This window comes from Callithrix jacchus, chromosome 13 (genome assembly GCF_049354715.1).
Source record: "Callithrix jacchus isolate 240 chromosome 13, calJac240_pri, whole genome shotgun sequence".
NCBI lineage: Eukaryota > Metazoa > Chordata > Mammalia > Primates > Cebidae > Callithrix > Callithrix jacchus.
Window position 1 is genome coordinate 74,500,966 of NC_133514.1, and position 26,993 is coordinate 74,527,958.

The window sequence follows — 26,993 nt, forward strand, 5'->3', positions numbered from 1 at the left end:
GGCTTTCATTAACTAACCTAGTGATATTGACATCACTAGGTTAAATAAGCTGATATTTTAAAATAAAATATTAGTAAAAGCCTTCAAATAGCAAGAGATAGTAATGAGCCTTGTTCAAAACCACAGGAATGCTTATCCATATATAGAACATAATATTTTTATGTTATCTGTTATTAAAATGTAGCATAAAAACATCTTCCTTCAAATCTCTGATCACATATCACTTTATCAAAGATCCCTTCCTTAATCACCCTATCTAAAACAATGTCTATCACTTTCCTTTTCTTTACCCTGCATCTGCCACCTCCTGACCATATGCTTCTGTATTGTCTGTCTCACTCAACCAAAATATAAACTCTGTGTATCTGGTACTGTTCATTATGCATAGCTAAGTTCCAAACACAGTGTCTGGCAAATAGCAAAGGCTCAATAACTTTTTGTTTACATGAATGGCACAATGAGTTGGTTTCCTACAAGGTATTTCTGTTAACCTGAAAGTTTACAATCCACTATTATGAACAGCAAAGATGAAACGAAAGTATACATGCCTTTGGGCTTTTACTTTGAATTTAGAGATATTATATATATATTTTTAACTGTCTTTGGTCACCTTCAATTTTGTAGAACAGACCCAGAGTCAAATTTTCATGTTTCTGTGCTGAAAAGCAATGTTGCAATAAACCTTCACAGAATCAGCATATTAATTCCATCTGAAGGAAAGAAACAGAATCCTGAGTGAACCCAAATCAACTGTGAACTACCCTTTCTAGACAAAAAATGAAACAACACATTTTTGTGTCCTTCAAGTTCAGCATTTTTATCTGCCTCCCTTTAACTTTGTTATAAAATAATTCATGTGATTTTTTGTGCATAGTTTTATGTCCAAAGTACATAATTATAAATAGGTCCATCTAACTTTTAATATCATAATATATTATTAGAATTATACTTAAAATAATTTCTAACCAAATTATTTCAAGTAATTATAAAATGATTTTTAAAGCATCTCTAGCAGATGTTGGAATCTTGTTTTATTTCATTTCTCTCTGGAAATGCTCTGGAAGAAAAACTAATGTTAAGGCTGTTCTGTTGTTGTTGAATATGTATTCATAATTTCATTTCCTCTTTCTCCTATAAATTCAGAAAGCATATGCTTATGCAGATGAAGATGAAGGACGCCCATCCAATGACTGTTTGCTCATATATGACATCGAAGGTGTAGGTTCCCCTGCTGGTTCTGTGGGTTGTTGTAGCTTCATTGGAGAAGACCTGGACGACAGCTTCTTGGATACACTGGGGCCTAAATTTAAGAAGTTGGCAGACATCAGCCTGGGAAAAGAAATTGAGTCATATCCAGACCCTGATCCTTCTTGGCCACCCCAAAGCACTGAACCAGTTTGCCCTCTTCAGGAAACAGAGCCCATTGTTAGTGGACACCCACCCATCTCCCCACATTTTGGCGCTACCACAGTAATTTCTGAGAGCACCTATCCCTCGGGACCTGGTGTACAGCATCCTAAGCCTATTCCCGATCCTCTGGGCTATGGTAATGTCACTGTGACTGAGTCTTACGCCACCTCTGACACTCTGAAGCCCTCTGTGCATGTTCACGATAACCGACAAGCATCAAACGTGGTGGTAACAGAGAGAGTGGTCGGCCCGATCTCTGGTGTTGATTTGCATGGAATGTTAGAGATGCCTGACCTGCGAGATGCGTCAAATGTTATAGTGACAGAAAGGGTAATAGCACCAAGTTCTAGTCTACCCACCTCTCTGACTCTCCATCATCCTAGAGAGTCTTCAAATGTGGTAGTGACAGAAAGAGTAATCCAACCAACTTCCGGCATGATAGGTAGTCTGAGTATGCACCCTGAGTTAGCCAATGCCCACAATGTGATTGTCACAGAGAGGGTTGTTTCTGGCACTGGTGTAACTGGAATCAGTGGCACCAGTGGGATAAGTGGTGGCATAGGGAGCAGTGGCCTGGTTGGCACCAGCATGGGTGCTGGGGGCGGGGCCCTGAGTGGAGCTGGCATAAGTGGTAGTGGCATGGGCCTGAGCAGCTTGGGAGGGACAGCCACCATTGGCCACATGAGGAGCTCCTCTGACCATCACTTTAACCAAACCATTGGGTCTGCTTCCCCTAGCACAGCTCGAAGTCGAATCACAAAGTACAGTACCGTGCAATATAGCAAGTAGTCAGGATCCCAGCTCACTTTTTCGTAGTCATTGTGATTCAGATCCAATTCCCACCACCCAAAAACTAGCAATGTGATTTGTGATGCACCACTTGGTGCTCAGATCATTGAGGACCAAGGTGAGAAACCACAATGAGAAAAATAAATGGAAACATTGCTACTAGGGAGAGCTCTCCTTAGCGTTTATAAACTTTTTTGTTATGTTAGGACTAAGGAACTAAAACTTGAGGCAGAGTCTTCTTTGGGCTTTTGTGGCCTGTAGTGTATCTCCAGCCTGTAACTGGCCTTATTACAGCAGTTGGCATAATTCTCCTTGCTCTGTTTTGCTTTGCCACATAGCTTGGGCAAAATTCGAAAAGAACTAAACATGCAAATGTGTTCATGTCTGTGGGAAAATCTAAAATGTGTGCCAGGCACCCTGTCGGTTTCACAGATAGCATAAATAAAAATTCAACCACAGATTTATACAAGGGTTAACCAATTTTTATTTAAGTTTGGCAACATAGCCAAGTCCACAGGCCATCAACCACTCCTACCTTAATTACTGCACTAGATAAAATAAATTTTAAATTAGGAAATATTTTCTAGGAGGAAAAGTCCATTAGAGAGTGGCAATAGAATGAGGTTTGTGCAGGGTAAACTAACAATGCCTGACTCTGAATCTTAATTTGGGGCCTCAGTTAAATCTCCTGCAGAGTCAAGGACTCTTCTGATTCCAGTTTGTGTTTAGTGATAGATGTAATCTTGATGAATATTGCTTACTGGTGAAGTTGAGGAATATCACACTCGGCTTTTCTTTTACCACTGTGGTTTTGATGTAAGAAAGCAAAATTTGCTAAGTTAACTTCTCAAATTGAAGCAAATGAGGCCCAACATGGTTGTCATCACTAGTGGTAAATGACCTTACAAGTAAGCAGATGGGAACTGAATTGTGTTTTCAGGTTTTGTTTTTAGTATGTGATATTCATTCATATCCAGCTCTTTATTACATAGCTCCAATGTTAAAATGATTTACATAGGCTGAGCTGTGGACAAAATTGAAGAAGAAGCTTGCAGTAGGCCTAAGCTTTGGGGAAATTTTTTAAGGGGATCTAAAAAAACGTTTTTAGAACATGTAAAATGTTTAATGGGGAAAGTTAGAAAAGAATTCTTTTGTAAAGTAATACCATGCTAATTATTGGCTTTTAGTACGTAAAGCCATGGTTGCTTTAGCAAACCTCTGCTACCATTTTGCGGGAGTCAACCAGGAACCTTGCACAGAGTTGACAACATTGTGTTGACCAGAATGAAATGAAGATAACCTATTCCACTAGTTTATCTCACCCCCTAATTTTTCTCACTGGCATAAATTTTAAATTCCTGATTTGATTTGTCAATAAGATCTTGGCTTACATATGCTCTGATTTATAGGTAGCATCCAAATTATATAGTATAACCTATTTTTCTAGCTTCAAAATTTAGTAATGCCCTATTGATGAAATACCATGTCTGTATGTTTGCTATATAGTGTTATCTGATTAAAAATCTCTAAAAAGAATCCAAGCATTCTAAGAAAAAGGTAAATTTACTATTGCATGGTAGAGAAATTTTTTCTTTCTTAAATACAATGTTACTATAAGCTCACTAAACTGAAACTCTATATGACAAAATAAAATTAGAAAAAAAAATTTGCCCTGGAGTTGTGAATTATATACAACTTTTAAAGAATTTACCCCAATTACTCAAAATTCCCAGGAAATTACAAGGCCAAAGAATAGTTATTTGACTTCCTACACTGGTACGAAGGGGACAGGAGTGAATTAACATAGAGCTATTTTGCTCTGAATAATAGCAGGTAAGGCTAATATTTTTAAAGCTACAGTATACATCTTCTTTTAACTCTGTAGAATATGTAAGATTTTGATAGTCTGTAGTATGCCAAAATGCAGAAATATAAATAAAATCATTCAAAGGGAGTCCTTTCTTTTTCTACCACTTAGGGGGCTACATTAAGGATGGGTAATCTTTCCAGAAATAAAGTCAAAAGGTAGTTATTAAAATATAGTTGAGTATGCCTGGGTCCAGTTGTAAAGAATAGAAAAAATTATTAATGAATTAATTGAGTACTTTATTAAAGGAAATGATATCTGACCACAGGAAACTTGTTTGTTGTTTTGATATGAAATATCCTCACCACAGGCCTTTTCTTAAAACACCTGATAGCTTCCAGAGATATTTTTTAGGTTGTCTCGCAAACAACAAAATAACTGTCTTTAATAACTATTGCTGTTAAGATGTGCAGGTAGTTAAGATTCCCCCAATTTAGTTACATTTGAACTCCTAAACACTGTTAAACAATGCAAAAAACAAGAAAAAAAATGGCAGTATTAGTCATCTATCTTTCTAGGAAGATACTTTCTAACTGAATTTTTCTTCCAGAATTGCACATTGATGGGAAAACAAGAAAAATAGAAGTATTAATCATCTATCTTTCTGGGAAGATACTTTCCAACCATTTTTTTCCTTCCAGGATTGAACATTGATGTTTTTAGTCCTAAATTTGAAAATTACCTTTTTAAGCCATCAGCCATTTTAGTAATTATTTAAAGGCATGTCTCAAGCTTTGGGCAGAACTTCATTCTTCTTTTTAGATGTTTACTCTAAATCATATATATCATGTCATAGACCAAGGAGAGATATGCAAATCATTTTATAAGTGATTGCTATGATTAGGATTCAAGCTGAGTTTCAGATCAACTTGTTCTTAACAAAAAGAAGACGAAAGAGATAGTAATTTAATGTTATGTATATATGGTTTGAAAACAAATCATGTTTATAAAATATCTATCTGACTTTCTAGGGAGGTAGTCTTTAGGGGCAAAAATTAGTGCATTATAAATACTTTATCATTTAATATCAACCAAAATACCATCTCAAGCTAATTCAGACACTGAATTCCAGACATACCTGCTAGGTATTATTTATTTCTAAGCATGTTGCCTGATGTGATTGCATTTGCACTGAAAAATTAAAAGAAAACATATATATTATGAGTTATTTATATATCTTCATCTAGACATCTGTTCTATATTCGTGTATAAAGTTTTTAGCATCATAATTTTTATTCAAGAAAATGTTCTGATGAAATTTTAATTATATGTCCTCAAATTTTACATTTTTACTCTAGTAAATAGATGTTTTTAGTTATCTATGCAATTTATTTCTGAATTCATACCAATATTTGATTGTCATGGTACAAAATATATGATACCCTTTGACTTTTGCTGGAGTTTAAAGGTTTTATAATCTTTAGCATAAATGCTTATGACTGTTTTGGAAAGACATTTAAAACCCAAAACAAACTTTTGAAAGTATTTGCCACATTTTCCCATGCCTATTTCATAAATTCCAACTTTTTTGATGATTTTTGGTATTTTTAAGATCCATTGCACATTGCACTAGAACACTGCAGTCCACAGTAGACTGCAACTCTCCATGAAATCAAATCTGTCTTTCACTTCCAGATTATTCCACTAAGTTAGGACAAAACTTGAACAGATCAACCTATTAGCTATCCATCAGATAACTTTAAAACAATGTATAATCTTCTTTAATTTTCTACATTCTCTCCCCAATTTAGCTGTATTTGACTTAGTAGACACTTGATCATCAAACTGAACCTAGTCTAACTTATTTTTCTTTTGCTGTCTGTTTTACAAGCTTTTTAAATATTGATCTCTGGTGGTGTTTAAAACAAGGTACTCTTCTTCAAGTTTCAATATAAGTTTTTGGATCATTTGGGTTCTAGTTTCTTGCTTGGTCATCTGTTGGTTTTTTTAAGTTGATTTGTAATTCCCAAAGAGTTATGCATACAGCAATAAAATGATTAATATGCCTCCCTTTTCTGAATTGTGAGCAAGGGGGAGGTTTTAGACTGTAAGAAATAATTTCAAGTTATCAAATCTAGTTATTATTATCATCCTGTATTGGAGGAGATATCATTCTTTTATTTTCACAATGTTAAAATATGTTTTCATTCTCCATTTCTTAGATATCTTTTTTAATGTGTACTGAGGAAGCTACTCTCTGGACCACTACTTACAGATGCTAGAGCCCAGGCTTGACCAGGTGGTTAGCCCCACACGAATGAACAGATGATAAAAAGTTTGCATTTTTAGTTTTTATTTGATACTTGTAGCCTCTTTATACTTTTACCTTTCTTTCTTTCATACTCTGCATTTTTTATTTTTCCCTATACCCTCATTTTATTTATTTTAAAATGTATTTTCTTCTTTTTTGCCTTTAAAATCATACCCTTTCATCTTCACTGGGATGCATCTCCTTCTGTTCTCCAATGCCACTTCCAGACTATTATCAACTTCATCTTGCACAAAATCTTACCTCTTTCAGACTCATATGATCCCTTCCCTCTCTTCTCTTTTTCATAATGTCTCTACTTTTAATGAAGACTCCAATATCCTGGCCTAAACTCTTTTGTGACTTTCCCAACTTCTGAGAGTGTTCATAGTAACTTAAACATCCAAATCGATGAACTAACCAAGACCCAGATTCTCATTTCTATACCTCCATTTCTCCCCTCCACTCAGCTGCCATTTTCTTGTCATAACCTGGCATTCTGCTACCTTGAATGCCTCTGTTTCTGTCCCTGCAGGCTTTGACCATTTCCGTCTCATCCTTAATTGGTTCACATTATTGTCATTCCCCACACCATCAAAGCTTCAATGTGTTCCCTGTCAGCTTCACCTGTCTGTCTAATCTAGCTTCAGGAGTCCAACTAGAGTCACCTCTTTGTCAATGCATTCAACCTCCTTGTCCTGCCCCCTCTCTCTCTCTCACCCCAGAACTTTTGCCTTCCATCCCTATCTGCACACAAACAGCTAAACAAATTATCCAAGTGAACTGACTTTTAAATATTAAGCACTCAATCTCAAAGCTCACCATAATATTAGATACTTCTCAGGAATCCTATCTGCTTCTCTTATAGATGTCCCATCTCATCATACTAGATTGCTACTGTGCATCTTCTCTGTCCTCAAACCTCCCACAAGCCCTCTTCCTTTCTCATTCTTTGTGGATGGTCTAATCCTATTGTTCATTGAGCAAAACAAAAGTCATCCATTTTGAATGCATTCATCTTCCTCTGCCAAACCTCCATATCTACCTGCACTCACACCCATCTTCTCCTCCTTCCCATGGGCTTATTCCATAGAGTTTGTGGCCTACTCATATGAAAACACAGTCCTCCAGTTCTGCTCAAATCAAGGACTTTGCTTCTTCCCTAATAGTCTCTTTCCTATTCTTTTTCCTCTCTCTCTCTCTCTTTCTGTTTCCTCTCCTTCTCTCTTCTCTCTCTTTCTTTCTCTTTTCTGTGTCTTTCTCCCATCTTTCCTGTCTCTCCACTCTCTCTTTTTATCTCCTCTATCTCTCAGTCTCTTTCTATGTCCTCTATCTACTCTCTCTCTCTTCTCTCTTCCTTCCCTTCCCTCTCTCTCCCCAGAACATTTCCATCTGCACCCCTCCTTGTGGCTAATGCCTCATTTGTTTGCTTGTTTTGTTAGTCTTCTTGAGGTTTATGTACAGATGCTGCCTTGTCTTTTTCATGTCCCATCAGACTTCAAAGTCCTCCTATCTGTTTGTCATAATGGTCCTTACCAAGCGTGCCTAAGATCTATGCATTGCAAGCACAAGGCCTACTTTTCTGCTCTCCCTCTTTCTTAATCTCTGGGAAAAAGTCTTTAAAAAGGAACACTCTCTCTTCCTTGAAAAACTCTTGTGTCTTGGCTTGTGTAACACCATTCTCTCCTGATATCTCCTGTATTTCATCAGCCAGTCTCACTCATTCTTTTTCCCTTTTTACTCATTTATTCAATCCAAAGTTTGGTCCCCAGCCCTCTTCTCTTAACACTTTACACCAACTCTATGAGACCTCATCAAGATCCATTTTTATATGTTCAAAATTAAACTTATAATTTTACCTCCAGAGTTTCCCCATTCCAATAATTATTACCCCATGTACCCATTACTCAAGCCAGAAACTACTTTTTCTCCTCTCACTACCCACATTTTATTCATTAGAAAGTTCTGTTTATTTTATAACCAAAATATATATTGACCCATTTAGTAGTTTGTGTTATTCCATTATGAAACTGCTATGAAGATACTATCTAAGACTGGTTTATTTAGAAAAGAAAGAGGTTTAACTGACTCACAGTTTTGCATGGTGAGGAAGGCCTCAGGAAACTTACAATCATGGTGGAAGGCAAAGGGGAAGCAGGGACCTTCTTCACATGACAGCAGGAGAGAGAAGTGCAAGCAGGGGAAAGGCCAGATGCTAATAAAACCATCAGTTGTCATGAGAACTCATTCACTATCATGAGAGCAGCATGGGGGAAACTGCCCCCATAATCCAATCACTTCTTTCCCTTGACACATGGGGATTATAATACAAGATGCGATTTGGGTGGGGACACAGAGCCAAATCATTTAATAGTTTTAATCCTTATCTGTCACTACCCTAATGGCAACTGCTTCCACATCAGCCTTCTTCAAACAATTTTCCATAGATGAACCTATGTGACCTTCTAAAATATTAATCAAGTTGAGTCAACCCCCCATTTTAAATTTTTCAATGGATTTCCAGTAAATGTTCCAGAAAAGCCTGCAGGGAGCTGCCTGATGTATCATTGATCCACAGTGGATGACAGTAACTTGCACTATGGTTGTTGTCATGGAAAAGTTGAAAAGAAATGAATTAAGAATGTTTTGGGTTTTGCAAATGATATTCACTCTGCATGAACCATTTGCCTCCTCACTTTTATATGGCATTATCCTTTCATCCTTCAGGTAGCAATTAAAATATTATTTCTTTATATATTCTTTCCTTGATCAATGTTTTCACATACTCATTCATTTATTCTGTGGATATTTACTGAATTCCAAATAGTTATACCAAGCAGTGGTAAGTGACATGACAGTGAAAGATAAAGTCCTCCTCATGGAGTTTATGATGAGGATAGAATGGAGATGAAGGAAGTCTGATAATAAAGAACTGAACAGTAAGTATGTGTGGTAGCTTAGATGACTGTAAATGAACAAGGAAAAAGCAAGGTAGAATAATTTAGGAGAGGGATTGCAGGGCAGGAGGATGCACTTTGATGTAGGGTAAAGGAGTCAGGGTTCTATTAGAAGATAATATTTGAACAGAGATTTAAAGAACATTAAGGAGCAAGCCATGTGTCTACCTGGGTACAGGACATTTCAGACAGATGGCTATTCATGGAAGAGGAAGATCTCTGTGTGTGGAGAGATTAAAAGAAGGAAAGCAGCAGGAGGTAGAATCTCAGAGGAAAGGGGATTGAGTTTGGCCTTGCAGGCCATTATAACAGACTTATTCTGAATGTAATGGAGAGTTACTGGAGAGCTGGGGCTGAAGAGTGCTTTGTTCAGGTTTTGAGTTGTTTATCTGTTTGTTTGTTTTGAGACAGGGTCTTGGTCTGTCATCCAGGCTGGAGTGCCATAGCACAATCACAACTCACTGCAGCCTCAACACCCCAAGCTCAAGAAATCCTTCCACCTCAGCCTCCAGAGTAACTGGGACTACAGGCACAAGCCACCATGGCTTCCTAATTTATGTGGTTTTGGTAGAGACAGAGTTTTGTAATGTTGTCAAGTTTAGTCTTGAACTCCTGGGATCGAGCAATCCTCCCGCCTTGGCCTCCCAAAGTGCTGAGATTATAGGCATGAGTCACTGTGCCCAGGCCAGATTTGTATTTTTAAAGGAACAGTCTACCTACAGTGTTGGCACTATGGGAAGGAAGTCACAAAATCAAGAAGACATATCTAAAAGCTACTGAAATAATCCAAGTGAATGAGTAAACAAAAACAGAACAAATGCCCTGGACAGATCAATAAAATAACACATAGAAAAAAAATAGGAAAAAAAGGCAGTGAGCAACAGATTAAATTTAAATCTCACTAAGTATTGCCTTGAAAATACTCAAACATAATAAGGACAAATGAAAGGCCAGGTGCAGTGGCTCACTCCTATAATTCCAGCACTTTGAGTGCCCAAGGCAGGCAGATCGCAAGGTCAGGAGTTTCCGACTAGCCTGGCAAACATAGTGAAACCTCGTCTCTATTAAAACTACAAAAATTAGCCAGGGGTGGTGGTGGGTGCCTACAGATCCAGCTACTCGGGAGGCTGAGGCAGGAGAATCAGTTGAACGTGAGAGGCAAAGGTTGTGGTGATCTGAGATCACGCCACTGCACTCCAGCCTGGGCAACAGAGCAAGACACTGTCTCAAAAAAAAGTAGATAACTAAATAAATAAATACAAATGGAGAATGTTAGGTTGGTCAAAAAGTTTAGAAATGATGCCAGTTTCTTGTCATCTATTTGGTTACTGAGTTCAAATAAGACAAATTCCAGCTGACCCTGAGAGACTTACTTTTACTAGTTTTACAAAGAAAGCCTAGCGGCTTGGTATATCCCAGTCTGTGCCTGTTTCTCAGTCATATATCTTCTCTCTTCAGCTCTTATATATAAAACCTAGGAAAAAGAATTTCTACCTCCAGAACTTTCTCAAAACTACTCAGAATGTCAAGCTCTGATTCTTACCAAAATTTGCATCTGATTTGACCCAGAATATAACTTGTCACATTTTTTCAAAGAAAAATGTTTTGATCCATTCAATTCATTAACTGTCTGTCTCAAAGTATATGCCAGTTTCAACTTAATAAATTATAGACATGTAATTATCAGATTGTTTTGATAACTGCCTCATATTGGGCTCACCCAAACGTAAACTCTGAGACAGGATTAGAGAGCAATTTTGGAAAGAGGTAAAGGAACCACTGGTAGGAAACAGGGAGATGAAACATGCAAGGGAAAGCTACCAATAAATTGTATCTATCAAGCCAGTTACAGCCATGGGCAATCGAAGCTTAGTCTTCCTGGGGAAAACACGGGGAGCCAGTGTAGTACATGCTCTGTGGTTAAGCCATCAGAGAAATAAGGGGGATAGTATATTTATGTATACCAGCTACCATCAGTTAATAAGTAAGGTCCACTTCTGGAGATAGTTAATTCCCTGTCCCTGCTGCACAGGTGGGCAAAGTGGCTTTGGTATCAGTGAAGTGAAAAAATGCAGGAACTGGCTCTTTGGGTGAGTGGGCACTAAAATTACAGGAGAAAAATATGAAAAAAGTCTCGTCAAGGTCTGTTACAGCTATTGGGATATTGCATCACTCTGGTAATAGATGCCATAAGAAACCTCAGAATTTGTTGACATGACAAGCCTTTCTTGAACATTTCCCAGTAAATAAGAATGGGTCAAATGCTGCTATATTGATAGATGAGGTAACAAAATCTGATGGTGTGAAATAGAAAAGTTTTTAGGTCCCTCATGTCATTAACTTGTGCCTTCACGGTTTTACATCATTTATGTTAATTAGATGCTTGCCCCCCATACAGTGCTTAGACATATCATCATTTTTCTACAATACGTGACTTGGCTTTACCATTACACACTTAGCAATGTCCTGAATAATTGGTTTTGGTATCTACTGCGAGAAGGAAACGCTATGAATTCATCAAAGTTACAATTTTTTGTAAACATAACCCCAATATTTTAATACGTTGTTCCTAATAACATCATATCAATATACCCAGTCTCTGAGACATGTTCTTGCACTTAACATACATTAAAAAGCACAACAGGCTAGGTGCGGTAGCTCACTCTTATAATCCCAGCATTTCAGGAGGCTGAGGAAGGCAGATCACTTGAGGTTAGGACAGTCTGGCCAATGTGGTGAAACCCTGTCTCTACTAAAACTACAAAAATTGGCTGGGTGTGGTCCCAGGTGCCTGTGGTCCCAGCTACTCATGAGGCTGAGGCAGGAGAATCTCTTGAACCCGGCAGGCAGAGGTTGCAGGGAGCCAAGATTGCTCCATTGCACTCCAGCCTGGGCAACAAGAGTGAAACCCTGTCTCAAAAAAAAAAAAAAAACCACACACACACACACAACAAAAAATTATATTGCCATTAGTTGGGTATGCAAATAGTTAAAAAATGTCGAATTAATGTGTGATGTGCAAAGGTCGGCATAGCAACAATAGAAACTTGTTGAACACACGAATAAATGCAGTCCCTTTATACTCAGATGGTTCTAAAACCCATCCTTGCATTGACAGTCTATAAGAGAACTGAGATCCTCAATTATATCATATTGCTTATCAAATTCTCACCATTCCAGACAGAACTGGTTTTTCCAAACTGCTCATTCATGTGATGGCACCTTTTCAAACTGAATGACAATATGTCTACATTTTGTGAGATTGTAAAACGTGTCTTGGCCAATTGTCTTATGTGCATTTTAGGAAAAGATGAGTTATGTAAAAATTTAGATGTAACTAGTTCTTAGATAGAGCTGTAGGGTAAAGAAAAAATAGGTTTTTTTTTACATAAACATTTTTCAAATATTTGAAAAATAGAGTCCAAAAAAAAAGATTCTAAAATTGGAACAAGAATGGGTATTTCTTCACATTAAAAAAAAATCGTAATAGCAGCAGAAATGATTCCCAGAACTCTGTGAGATTGATAAATAAAAACAACTTATAAAAGATCACCTGATAGAGGAACTCAAACCTATGGAAAGATTCTGAACCTGCTGAACTGAAGAACAGGTGTTCTTCTCTGGAAGATAAATATAATTTTTCTCTCTCATGGAGCAAGAATGTTTTATCAAATATTCCTGCAACTTAGGTTAAGAGTATGTCAAAATATATATTCATCTTTGCTCTCTGTTCATGACCAGTGAATAATTTTTGGACTGCTACCTTTATTGCTGGGGCAAGCAGAGGGCATCCTTTGCAGAGATGATATGAACTTCACAGTTATTGCCCATGAAAAGAGCTATTACTTACTGTAAATAAACTAATATTTTGCTTTATACATCATATTCTATAAACTTAACTATTGAGAATTCATTACTAAGGAAACTAATCTAATTTCAGTATTAAGACAGAAATAAACATGAGACTGGAAAACTGGAATATAAGCCTTGCAGTGGGGAAACTCAAGACAAGTGACATAATTAATAGGTTTCATTATTAATGGAGCTCAGTCCTCCTTAGAAAAGTCCTGGAAACCTTCTGGCTGGCCTTCCTTTAACAACTCTTTTACAAGACTAAAAGACTTCCTGTGACAACATTATGATTTGTGAAGTAAGGATAATGAATTTCATTTTTAAGATGAATAACATATTTAGTAGTCATTAAAAGCCAAAGTAAAAATTAGAAATTAATATAATATAACACATCAAATACAGAGGAAAAATTATCACAAATTATGTGTTATGGACCAGAGTAGCAAACAAAAAAAATTATATTTAGTGATTATCATTAAAAATTAGATATTAACATATAGAAAAAATCCATCAGTATATGTCATACTATTAGTTTTAATAAACAAGTTAAAGATATAAACACTAGAAATTCTGAAAGGCAGAACACACTCAAAGTGGATAAATTATGTGCTATTTTCTTTACATAAAAGTATCAAATTTAATCTCCCCAAATTTACTAGAGAGGGAAATAGATAAGGAAATTATAATTTAGAGAGCTAAATTAACTCGCTTATAGAAACAAACTAAGTTAATAGAAGTTTTGCAATTTGAAACAGATGTAAATTTGTATATGTTTTAATATGCCTCAGTGACATAGTACATTTACTTTAACTGTAAATAGGGATATAATTATAAAACTCTTGACAAACTAGGAATAATTAGGAATAAATAAGTTAACAAATATACATTTTAACTTCTACAAAATAAAAACTAACAAAGATGATAAAAATGAAAGCATTGAGAATGTGCAGTAAATGATATCAGAGCCAAAATATTCTTACTTCACTTAGCTCTATGAAACCAATAAATAATAAGTAAAACAAGAATAGAAAACAACCCATTTTCAAAAAGAATCTAAAAATGGTTATTAACCCCTCTACCCCAAACAAACACATAACACAAAGAACGTCTACTAAATACAGTAAAATTTGTATCCAAATTAGTAACATTTAGAACTAGTTTTCCTTCAGATCCCTTTCAGAGTTGCTATTGCTTGAATGTTCATGTCCTCTCAAAATTAATATGTTGGATTCCTAATCCCCAAGGTGATGTATTAGTAGGTAGGACCTTTGAGAGGTAATTAGCTCATGAAGGTGGAGCACTCATGAATATTATTAATGCCCATATGAAGTAGGCTTGCTACATCACATTACCTGACTTCAGACTATAATGTAAGACTACAGCAACCAAAACAGCATGATACTGGTACAGAAATAGATATGTAGACCAGTGCAACAGAATAGAGAACTTGGAAAGAAAGCCACACACCTACAGCCATCTGCTATTTGACAAAGTTGACAAAAATAGCAATGGGAAGAGGATTTTCTATTCAATAAATGATGCTGGGATAGCTGGCTAGCCATACGCAGATAAATAACCTTTCATCATTTACAAAAATCAACTCAAGATGATTGAAATGTAAGACCTCAAACTATAGAAATACTAAAAGAAAATCTAGGAAATACCAATCTGGACATTGACCTTGGCAAAAATATGTGGTTAGGTCTTCAAAAGCAATTACAACAAAAACAAAAATTGACAAGTTGGACTTAATTAAACTAAAGAGCTTCTGCACAGCAAAAGAAACTATCAACAGAGTAAACAAACAACCTACAGAATGGGAGAAATACTGGAAAACTATGCATCCAACAATGTCTAATATTCAGAATCTAGAAGGAACTTAAACAATTGAACAAGCAAAAAACAAATAACCATTAAAAATTGGCAAAATATATGAATGGACACTTATTAAAAAGAAGACATACAAGTGGCCAGCAAACACATGAATAAATGCTCCACATCACTAATCATCAGAGAAATGCAAATCACAATGAGATACCATCCCAAACCAGTCAGAATGGCTATCATTAAATGTTTAGGGAAAAAAAACAAAAACAAATAAACAGATGCTGATGAGGCTCCAGAGAAAAGGGAAAGCTTATACAGAGTTGGTGGGAATGTGAATTAGTTCAGCCACTGTGGAAAGCAATTTAAAACAGAACTACCATTCAACCCAGCAGTCCCATTACTGGATATATATCCAAAAGAAAATAACTCATTCTACCAAAAAGACACATGCACTTGTATGTTCATCACACCACAATTCACAATAGCAAAACATAGAATCAGCCTAGGTGCCCATTAATGGCGGACTGGATAAGCAAAATGTGGTATATATACCCATGAAATACTACACAGCCCTAAAAAAGAATGGAATTGTTATTTGCAGCAACATGGATGCAGCTGGAGACGATTATGCTAAATGAATTAATTCAGGAACAGAAAACCAAATACAACATGTTCTCACTTATAAGTGGAAGCTAAACATTGAACTCATAAAGATGGAAACAATAAACACTGGAGACTACTAGAGTGAGAAGGGAGGCAAAGGGACAAGGGTTGGAAAACTATTAATTTATATCCTCAGACCCGGATGATGGAATCAATCATATCCCATATTGCAAACCTTAGCATCACACAATATACCCATGTAGCAAGATGTACCCCCTAAAATTAAAATTAAAGTTGAAATTACTTTTAAAAAAGAAAATACAAATTACAGTCACAATAAGATACCACTATGTACTTACTAGAATGGCTAAAATTTAAAAGTCTGCCATACCAAGTGCTAGTGGGAAAGTAAAATGATACCTCAAGTTTGGGAAACAGTTTGGCAGTTTGTTAAAATGTTAAACATGGATCTACACCATGACCCAGCCATTCTACTCCCAGATAATTTACCCAAACGAGATGAATAAAAGAAATTAATGTATGTCAATCTGTACAAAGATGTGTAAACAATTTTTTTTTCTTTTGAGATGGAGTCTAGCTCTGTCACCTGGGCTAGAGTGCAGTGGCACAATCTCGGTTCTCTGCAACCTCTGCCTCCCAGGTTCAAGAGATTCTGCTGCCTCAGCCTCCCAAGTAGCTGGGACTACAGGAGCACACCACCACACCCAGCTAATATTTTGTATTTTAGTAGAGATGGGGTTTCACCATGTTGGCCAGGATGGTCTCAATCTCCTGACCTCGTGATCCGTCCACCTCAGCCTCCCAAAGTGCTGGTATTACAGGTGTGAGCCACCATGCCCAGCCATAAATTTTTATAGCAACTCTGTTTTAGATAGCCCCAAACTGATAAAAATGCAAATATTCATTAACAGATGAACAAATTTCAAAAAATGTACTATACTTATACAATGAAATATTACTCAGCAATAAAAAGAATGAACTACTGATGCACAAAACTCTGAGTATGAATCTCAAAGTAATTGTGCTGAGTGACAAATGTCAAACAAAAAGTGAGCACACTGTGTAACCCCACATAGAAAAAAATAAACTGTACTATGATAAATCTATAACATTATACATAATTCCGTTAAGTATAAATTAATCTCTAGTGATAGAAAACACATTAGTGTTGCCTGGGAATAGGGTAGCTGAGTAGGGTGGGAAGGAAGGATTATACGGTTGCATGGAGAAACTTTTAGGGATGATGGATATGTTCATTATCTTGGCTGTGATCAACATGGATGGAAAATTCCTAAACAAAATAGTCACAAACTGAATCCAGGAATATATCAAAAATATTAGTGACCAAATTTGAATTATTACCAGCAATGCAAGATTAGGTGAACATTAGAAAATCAATTTATGTAATATACAGTAATAAATTGAGAAAAACCATATGATCTTCTCAATCTACATGATGTTTGCTAAAATCCAGCATGTTCTTATGATAAACATTCGTAGCAAATTATGAGGAGATTTTCTTAACCTTATACAAAATTTCTATAAATCAATAAAACAAATATCATACCTGATAGTGCAATATTAAAAGTTTTCTCTTTGAAATAAAAGAACAATGGTGTTCACTATCACAGCTTAATTTAACACGGTATTAATGGTTCAAAAAGTAGGGAGGAGGCTGCGTGCAGTGGCTCACTCCTATAATCCCAGCACTGTGGGAGGTCTAGGCAGGCAAATCACAAGGTCAGGACATGGAGACCATCCTTGGCTAACACAGTGAAACCCTGTCTCTACTAAAAATACAAAAAATCAGCTGGGCATGCTAACGCGTGCCTGTAGTCCCAGCTACTCAGGAGATTGAGGCAGGAGAATCACTTGAACCTGAGAGGTGGAGGTTGCAGTGAGTTGAGATGGTGCCACTGCACTCCAGCCTAGGTGACAGAGCAAGACTCCATCTAAAAAAATAAAATAAAAATAGGATGGAAAGGTTATAGGGACTGGAAGAAAAAGAAAACTATCATTATTGTCAGATTAAATGATTGCGTAGTCAAAACCCCAAAAGTATCTTCGGATCTATCATTCAAATTTAAAATACAGATTTAACAAAATTACTGGACACAAAAATTAAAAGGCTGAAATCAATTGTATTTCTATCTGCAAGAAAATGTAATTCAAAAAATATAACATTTGTACTAGGATCAAAGAAATCTCAAGTACCAAACAATAAGTATTTTAAATAGCCCTGTAAGGCTTTGATAGTGAAAAATAATTAAACTGTATTAAACAAACGTTAAAAGAAGAGATACGTTCTCTGTTTATATATTCTAATACTTGAGCCAAAATTAAAATTTTGTAATTCTTTCCAATTTACTTAAACATATTTTGCAATCCTAATCAAAATCCAAGTTCACTTGTGAAACAGATAGCAGATTTTAAAATGTACAGGAAATACAATTGGCCAAGAATAAGCCAAAACACTTGAATGGAGCAAAGCAGAACTTTCTCTATCAGACACCAAGATTTACTACAAAACTATGCAATTAAAATGAATTAGCAATGGCATAAGAATAGACAAGTAAAAAAGAAAAAAAGGGAGAATATGCAACTAAAAAAGATACACGCTTTTATGAACACTTATTTTTATTTAAATTTTTAATATTTTAATATCTTTATTTGTATATTATTTATTTTATTCACACATTTTGACTCATTATAGCTGGTATTGTAAGCAGTGCAAAAAACACACTGTTTTCAACGAATGTGCTAGGATATTAAGGTATCCATAAAAAAACAGAGATGAAATTGACCCTATACCATTTACAAAAATCATCTCCAGGTAATTTAGAGATGTAAACGTGTAAGGCAATATATTACAGGCACATAAAAAGCTTTTTATACAAGACATAAAAGCATTAACTATAAAAGAGAATTGACAAAGGAGGATTGAAAATAAGAATTTCTAGTCAGATAAGAGCTCATTAAAAAATTTTAAAGATGAACTATAGAATGAGTTCAAAAATGTTTGTAATGTGTATAACCAACAAATAACACATCAATATATATAATGTAGAGCACTAAAAATTATTTTTAGCAAAGAGAATAATTCAATTTAAAATGGGGGAAATACTTTAATACCCAAATATTAAATGTTTATGTTAATATTTAATATTAATAACACTAAATTTAATATTAATATTAAAAATTAACACCAATAACAAATGAAAAATTCAAATGGCCAGTAGACATGTGCAAAGATGCTAAACACGGCAATAATCAAAGAAATGCAAATTAGATATAATACTCATCCTACAAATTGGCTAAAATTTAAAATCTAATAGTGCTTTTGATATTGGTGTTGTTGAGCAAAGAAAACTCTCTTCAAACTGCTGATGGGAGCTCAGTTGGTATTCTCTAGCAGGCTAAAAAAAGTTTAACTTATGACCCAGAAATTCCACACCTTGATACAACCTAGGGAATTCACGTGCATTTGCTAACATAAAGGAGACATGAGGAAGGAAGTGGAGATAATGTGATTGCTAGATGGAGGACATAAGCCAAAGAATGAAAACAGCCTCTACAAGCCGGAAATAGCAGGGAAATACATCCTTTCCTAAGAACCTCTAGCAGGAACAAACTTTTTTCCTAAGAACCTCTAGCAGGAAAAGATTCATTTTGGAATTCAGACCTCCAGAACAGTAAGATAATAAATTTGTGTTGTTTTAAGTCACTAAGTTTGTGATAACTTATTACAACAACAAACTAATACAGAAAGCAGACTTGTTTATAAAACCTATCCTATGCAAAAACTATCATTATAAATTGCAAAAAAAAATCAAAATAAATTCAAAAGAAGAAATCAAATTAGTGGAGCATAATTGTGACACAGATGACAGAGGCTCGTTTCTCTTATATACTGAGTGTTTATAAACCAGTATTAAAGACATCAGCTGCCCAATGGAAAACCAGAAAAAAGAAAATAAAAATTTCAAATAAAAAGAAATACAAATGCCTAGTATCTCTCCCCAGTCCCCAGCCCACCCCATGAAGAGGTGATAATTTTATTCACATTAGAAAAATGTTCTTGACTGGGTGCGGTGGTTCATGCCTATAATCCCAGCACTTTGGGAAGCAGAGGCAAGCAGATCACTTGAAGTCAGGAGTTCAAGACCAGCCTGACCAATATGGTTGAAACCCCATCTCTATTAAAAATACAAAAAATTAGCTGGATGTGGTGGCACATGACTGTAATCCCAGCTACTCAAGAGGCTGAGGCAGGAGAATCACTTGAACCTGGGAGGCAGAGGTTGCATTATGCCAAGATTGCCCCACTGCACTCCAGCCTGGATGACAGAGGGAAACTCTGTCTCAAAAAAAGAAAAATGTTCCTTTTTACGTGGCACCATTTCTTCCTGGGTCACCCAGAGGGCCAGGTGATTACCCTGACTCGATAATTCTTCAGCCTCAGCCTGCCTACCCAGAATTACCTAAAGACTCCATTAAGAATGAATAATTCTAGATCTCATCCCCAGGGATTCTGATTCACTAAATTTGGGGCCAGGAAATCTGCATTTTCTACATGATGGCCAAAGAAATATATTTCAAAAAGCACTGCCTACCTTTTGACCTTCCTATTCCTGGAACTGACCAGATTCCATAGTCAAGGCTGCAGATATATAACTAACAGCATCAAAGGTTAACCATGTACACACTACAACTTGGCCATAAGAGGGGCACTGCTAGCATCTCTGAAGAAGCCAGAGTGGCATATAAGCAATTATCACACTGTAGAATGGCTGCCACTGTAGTCATCAGGAGGCAGGAGGCAAACTAAGATGATATTTCCAAGATAAGTATAGAGCAAGTATGCAATAAGTATGTAAGTAATATGCTTTTTTAAATATAGAGCTAGAAGCCACACTGTTCTGTCTTCACTTATTTGGAATACAACAACAACAAACTAATACAGAAAGCAGAATTGTTTATAAAAACCTATCTGTGAGGTCACAGAGATAATCAACAAAGCATCTCTGTCAGGATGTAGGTATGATTTTAGGGTGTAAACTAACATCATCTTTATGGAATTAACATAACTCTTTAGGAAATTGACATTTAATCTCTATAATTTCTAACACCCACTAAACAACCTGGTTGGCCAGCCCCTTGTTGCCATACAGAAGTTGCCTTTAATGAGGGGACTGGATGTTTATCTTCAGTGTGGCAGGTGAACAGACATGTATTCACAGCAATGACTCTAGGTCAAAACCTTGACAAACCTTGTTTACCTTTTGTCTGCCCCTCCCTAGGCCCAGGTTAATGAAAACCCTTGGCTTGCATCCGCTCTGGAACCAACTTGTGCTGCATTTGACAAACATGTTTTAGGACCATAAATATTTTTTAAATTTCCTTTCCCCTAACTCCTGCTTTCAAAAAATAGAATTGCCCTTGGCTATTTAAATGATATCCAGTAGTAATGCTAGACTAAAATAATTTAATAGAAAAGTTTGCCCTAATGTCACTTTGTAATATCTCTATATAAATTACATTACTTTTTTTCAAAGAGAACTTGTATTGCACATATTGAATTTCCTGCTTTCTGTAGCATTGATTTGAAAAGTACAGGTGTTAAAGCTCTCACTGTGTTCTATACAGATGTGATGTGAAGGATAAAAATGCCTTCCCACTTTGTACAATATTACAGAAGCATAAGAACAAAAATTAAATATCAAAAGCATCCCTAAAAATCAATGCACAATTTCATCTGAGCAAATGAAATGTCATTGGTTTTAGCATCAAAAAAAATACTATAAATAATTTGCTAAAAAATATTCAGCTCAAAGAACAGACAGTTCAGTAAACTCTAAAGTACGGGAAGGTTTTTTTAAAGCTAATAGTGTTTAACCATCAATTATTTTGCCATCACATATGTAGCTACTACCGAAAAGTGACTTGGTATTTATATAAACTGACTCTGAAGGAGGAGATGGAATTCTTGCCTATCTTTGGCCCTAATAAACTGAACAGCCTCTCTGGATTATTACTATAACATGGGTAAGAAAAAGAAGAGAGGAGAGATTGGATTATATGAGCTCTGTGGTATCTTTAAACATTAATATTTTGTGCTCTGTTTCTATAATGACTGATACTCTTCAAGAGAAACAGAAGTAGCTACTCTTTATCTACACAAGTGCAGAACCATAACCAAGTTTTGTCTTTGGGAATTCCACTGTAAAATCATCCCCTGCCACACACAGTAGCTCACATCTGTGGTACACTTGGCTAATTTTTAAAAGTTTCTGTCGCGATGTAAACTCTCAAGTAAACTCAGATACTTGAGAGGCTGAGGTGGGAGGATCATGTGAACCCAGGAGGCAGAGGTTGCCATGAGCTGTGATCAGACCACTATTGCACTCCAGCTTGAGAAACAGAGAAAGACTCTGTCTCTAAAAAAAAAAAAAAAAAAAAAAAGGATTCCTGCAACTATCCAAGGAGTAAATAGAAATGAAATGATGGGGCTTCAGGTAGTTACCCCTTAGTTATTGAGTAATTTTTTCAATATGCTCATGATTATAATCTGGATTCAAATTCTGGATACCACTGAATTTAGGAGTTTCAAATGGAGAAAGCTAGAGGTATCCACACATATGATCTAGTACCGATTTTTATTGCTTCCTGTTTCTTTTCTTTAAAATTCATCCTACAAATAGCAGTTAAGTAGATAGAAAATCTGTGTGTGTGTGTGTGTGTGTGTGTGTGTGTGTGTGTGATGGAGTTTCACTCTTGTTGCCCAGGCTGGAGTGCAATGGCACGATCTCGGCTCACTGCAACCTCCACCTCCCAGATTCAAGTGATTCTCTTGCTGCAGCCTCCTGAGTAGCCAGGATTACAGCCACCCGTCACAACACCGGGCTAATTTGTGTGTGTTTTTAATAGAGATGGGGTTTCACCATGTTGGCCAGGCTTGGTCTCGGACTCCTGACCTCAGGTGATCCACCCACTTCGGCCTCCCAAAGTGCTAGGATTACAGTCATGAGCTACTGCACCCAGCTGATAGAAAATCTCATATTTCAGAATAAATCATCTATAGTCTAAACAAAATGGAGAAACCTTTGTGAAATATCTCCTTCAGACACAAACAATAGATAAGAATGTTGTTTTTCTCTTGTGAAAAGCAATGTCACATAAGGATCTAGACTTGTTTCATTAATTCTCTTAGGCAAATCAAATTATCTAACTCAACATGACATGAAATAATTTAAAAATAAATTTCTTTCTCTGGCTTCCAAAAATGCTGAAACTACTTTTCTCAAGAGACTAAGCACTACTTAGAATATATTCTATTACCAGGGCCGACCTTGTTTCTGAATTACAGCAATGGGGTAATGAAGACAAGAGGCAGTCTCCCTTTGAAATTCTCCAACCAACATGTATTATCTATCAATCAGAGACAGTTAACTGTATTTTCTTTTAAGTTTATTGATGTTGCTGCCAGCCTGCAATTTTTGTATCAGGAGACTTTATACTTTATTTCAAACCCTTACTAACAAAGGAAAAGGGAGACATAAAAAATATGTGGAGGAAATAATATTCAAAAATATCCAGATCCCATTCTGGGCTTTTTTCCTTTAAATTCTCATGTTTCCAACTTCAGTTTCTCCTTAATAAATATTTGTGATGGTTTAAAAGCTATTCCTCACCAACATTATGTACTTTTTAATCGATGATAATACCATAAGATATGAGAATGTTGTATAGTAGTTACTTTAAAATGATTTTGTAGATGTCGTATTATAGAGGTTTGACTGAATAATCAAGAAAGAAAATGCTGTGTGGAAACAAACATGCTGGTACTAGTTAAATTAGAGTTTCTTCATCTTAACTTTGTTATTTCAGAACGTCTTTCGAATTGAGAGTGCAGTTCAACCACAAGACATTTTAAAGAGAGAAGCAGGAATCAACTAAATTGAGATGAGCTTCATTATTCTATCTTTCTTCCTATACCATGCTTAAGGCCTGATGACTTTCAACAATGGCTTCTGCTAAAAGTATCATTCCTTGAAGTTGGTTCTGTAGTGGACACATGTGTGTATGTGTTGTCAGTATATGTAATTTTGCTTTTACAATGTTGGCAGTAAGAAGAAGCCTTCTAATTTTATTCAGCATGATGATAGGCCCTAGCATTTTAATTATTTTTTATGTTGTGAGTAATTTATTATTCATTGGCTATCTTCCTTGTAAATCTTGTCCTCACTCTATAAGGTTTTCCTTTGGTGCCCAACAAAGGGTTTCATTGCAATAAGAATCAAGGTGTGTCTAAATTCTTACCCAGAGCCCAAACAATACCAGTCTTCCAGACCAACCTGAGAGTTTGGGGTGGGGAAACAGAGTTATTATAGAATATCTTCATCTCTCTGCCCAGAGAGCACCAGAGTTATCACCCATGCCCTCCTAAAAGAACGTCTCAAAGCACATCTTGCTGCAGAGCGGAATTCAGGACCCAGAAGACAAGGGCTCAAATTGAATCTCACAGGATTTGTGTACAAGAGAAACCCAAAGGAATGGATTGGCTCTTCTTCAGAAACATTTGCCTTTTGATCATTCTAATGGTAAGTAGAATTTAAAGATGTGGTAAGGAAATGCAGCCTCAAGGTCTTGTCTCTGCTAGTTGTTGGACTTTCTACATGCGATTTATTCCATTTTTAATTCCCTTCCTGCAAAGAGGGTTCTAGGAATCCAGCCTCTGTTAATTTCCAACAACTCTCTGTGCCTTGAGGGACCAAATGCCTTAGAGAAGTAGAGTGAGAATCTGGCTAAATTAAATTTATATGTCCTCAGAGACATAATCTACCTCACTTTAAGTGCTAGGACAATTCTAAAATTTTAACTTGGAAATAAAATTTATATTATATAATTATATAAATAAATCAGATAGATTGCTGTGAAAACTTTCAGTGCAAATGAGTTCTAAATTTGAAGGGAAGTGAATCGAGCCCATTTCCTTTCAATAGTCATTTCCCTTTGAGTTTCTTTCAAAGTGGATGAATGACACATTGAAATTACATTGCAATTAATAATAAAATATTTAAGTCATGAGAATTTTTTCCAGTCATATATTGCTAAATAAAATCGAAGCTCAGCCATCAAGACAAACCTTTTCTGAAATTATTAATGCATTCCTACAGACCAGCAAAGAAATATTTAAATGATCTATTTCTTCACAGTAAACATGGCATTTTGGATATTATATTGCTTTCCTCTAAGCTTTGGGTGCCCAAGGTGTGACATGACTTCCAGACAGGCAGAATGCATAGCAAATATCCTACCCTAGCAAGAGAGAATTCCAAGTCCAAAGAAGAACAAAGTTCCGGTTAGTCAATCACCAAACTATTGCCAATTCAATTAGAAAAGTTTATTTAAGGAATCAATTAAACTAGATTAGATTAGACTTAAGTCTACTGATGATTAAATGATAGAACAATTTAGTCCAAACAGCTGAGAAAAGTAAGTGGAAAGATAAGAGGACAGGATTATTAGGAAATTGTACAAATTTTTCAAAGTAAATTAAGACAAATGCACTATAGTTGGCCACACTTCAATCTCCCAGGAGTATCCATGTTGGTGCTACAACATAAGCTTGTAAAATGATTCCCATCCTATTCTTAGGCAAGTGGCAATTATACCAGACTGCTCTAGACATTAGTTTAAGAGACAGAAGACAGCTAGATCTGGGAGAGATGGGAGCACATCGTTGCCCGGTAGGCACAATAAGAGGAGCTGCTCTTCTGGAATTCACATTTCTAAACTTCAACAGCAGTGCAGGAGCCAAACACTGCCAAAGGGCACACAACCCCAAGCTCAGAAGAGAACCTGAGGACGGTGGTAGAATACTTCATCCTCTGAGTTTAGGAGACAGATTATTAAACAAGACTATTTTTGGAAAATATTTTTAAACTTAAAAACACCAGACAGAAGGGCAATATTCTGTTACAATGATCATTACTTATTTACTAAATAAAGTAAATGTCACTAAAAGAAGGGGCAAGAATCGGACTTGGTCTTCAATAGAAATAATAAGTTGCTAGGATATGCCTCTTGTTATACTTCTAGGAGTATATTCATGCTTTGATTCAGACAAACGCTTTTCTGTAAGGAAAACTATATGTGTCAGGATTTTAGAGGCAACTTCTGAGCACTAAATCTTGACTCCCATTGCCTTCTGCAGAGGTGTGTTTTGTGATAATATTAATTATTTAATTAAAGAGTTGATCTTCTCCTTGATCTTGAAAGAGTATTATATTTCAGACTCTCATGATCTTTTTTTGGTAGTATTCATTTATTTTCCTTGGTAATACTAGTGTTTTTGATACTTAATTCCTCCTATTCCTCATTAATATTGAAGTCTTTGTGTTTGACATTTCATGGTAATTGTGAGAAAGTTATCTACGTATTTTTTCTTTATGCATGTCTAACAGATCACTTACCATATCAATAATGTCTGAAGTTGAGAGTCAGAGACTTCTAGCATATTTCAAAATTGAAACAAATGCAAGGATTGTTTAAGAAAAATCTATATGATGTTATGGATATTATAAGAAAGTAGGCATGCCTTCTTGTCTTTAATTTCCTGAACATAAACTCTGTCCCTTCTTCATTAACTAAATCAAAGACTTTCTGGGGCATCACTGTAGCTTGCACTAATGAGGGTGTGGCAGCTTCTCAGAGACTCACAGGTACTTTGTGTCAGCTACATCTCAACCACAAAGAGTGCTTTAAACAAAGTTCCAACTGGCTAACCAGTAAAAGGTACTCAAAACTCTGGGTTACAATAGGGCACCGATTTTATCACGAGTCATTTGGCATTTTTGTCCTAACACAATGCTTACCGTGTTCTTCTCCTATAAAACAGATAGGTGGGGAGGTACAATCAACAGTGAATCAAGACTAAGAAGTCCCAGGTTTCAATCACAGCTCCTCTTTTTTTTTTTTCTTATTTTAAAAAAATTTAACTTCTCGAAGTCTGACATTAAAAACACGAGAAACCAGGGGAAAGCACAAACACAGCTCCTCTCCAAAGTGGCTGTGTAACTTTGGCAAAAGCACGTAGCTTCTCAGAGCTTCCTTTTGCCCCAGATGAGAATACTCAGTTAGACATGATGATATTAAGTTGCTTCCACTATGGGAACTCTGTAATTCTAAAATTATCCCCACTGAATACTTACATGGTAGAAGTTCATTTCTGGCTCATAAATAGTTTTCATAACTTTGGCTAGAGAATCCGAAGATTTCGGTAATGCTATGGATTGTATAGATTTTATTAGGAAGGAGTTACTGAAGGCAGGACAGTTATTAGCTGGAAGAGGCCTATATTATACCAAGTTGATAAGATCATGAAAGACAACCATCTATCAGACAATATGTGGCCATT

At 36.0% G+C, this 26,993-nt stretch overlaps 2 protein-coding genes and 1 long non-coding RNA gene across 3 annotated transcripts in view; 2 read left to right on the forward strand and 1 right to left on the reverse strand.

Moving 5' to 3' along the window:
* DSG1 (desmoglein 1) overlaps positions 1-9,067 on the forward strand; it is a 39,140-nt gene extending 30,073 nt beyond the window's left edge. Inside the window, exon 15 of the mRNA XM_002757146.7 lies at positions 1,144-9,067. Within this exon, the coding sequence (XP_002757192.1) occupies positions 1,144-2,199 (1,056 nt within the window). The 3' untranslated portion in view covers positions 2,200-9,067. The remainder of the gene's footprint in view (positions 1-1,143) is intronic.
* The window catches only part of LOC144578869 (uncharacterized), a 132,037-nt gene that overhangs the window by 55,258 nt on the left and 49,786 nt on the right, over positions 1-26,993 (reverse strand). The window lies entirely within an intron of this gene.
* Positions 23,986-26,993, forward strand: part of DSG4 (desmoglein 4) — a 42,620-nt gene continuing 39,612 nt past the window's right edge. The window contains exon 1 of the mRNA XM_002757147.6: positions 23,986-24,174. Coding sequence (XP_002757193.3) covers positions 24,127-24,174 — 48 coding nt within the window. The 5' untranslated portion in view covers positions 23,986-24,126. The remainder of the gene's footprint in view (positions 24,175-26,993) is intronic.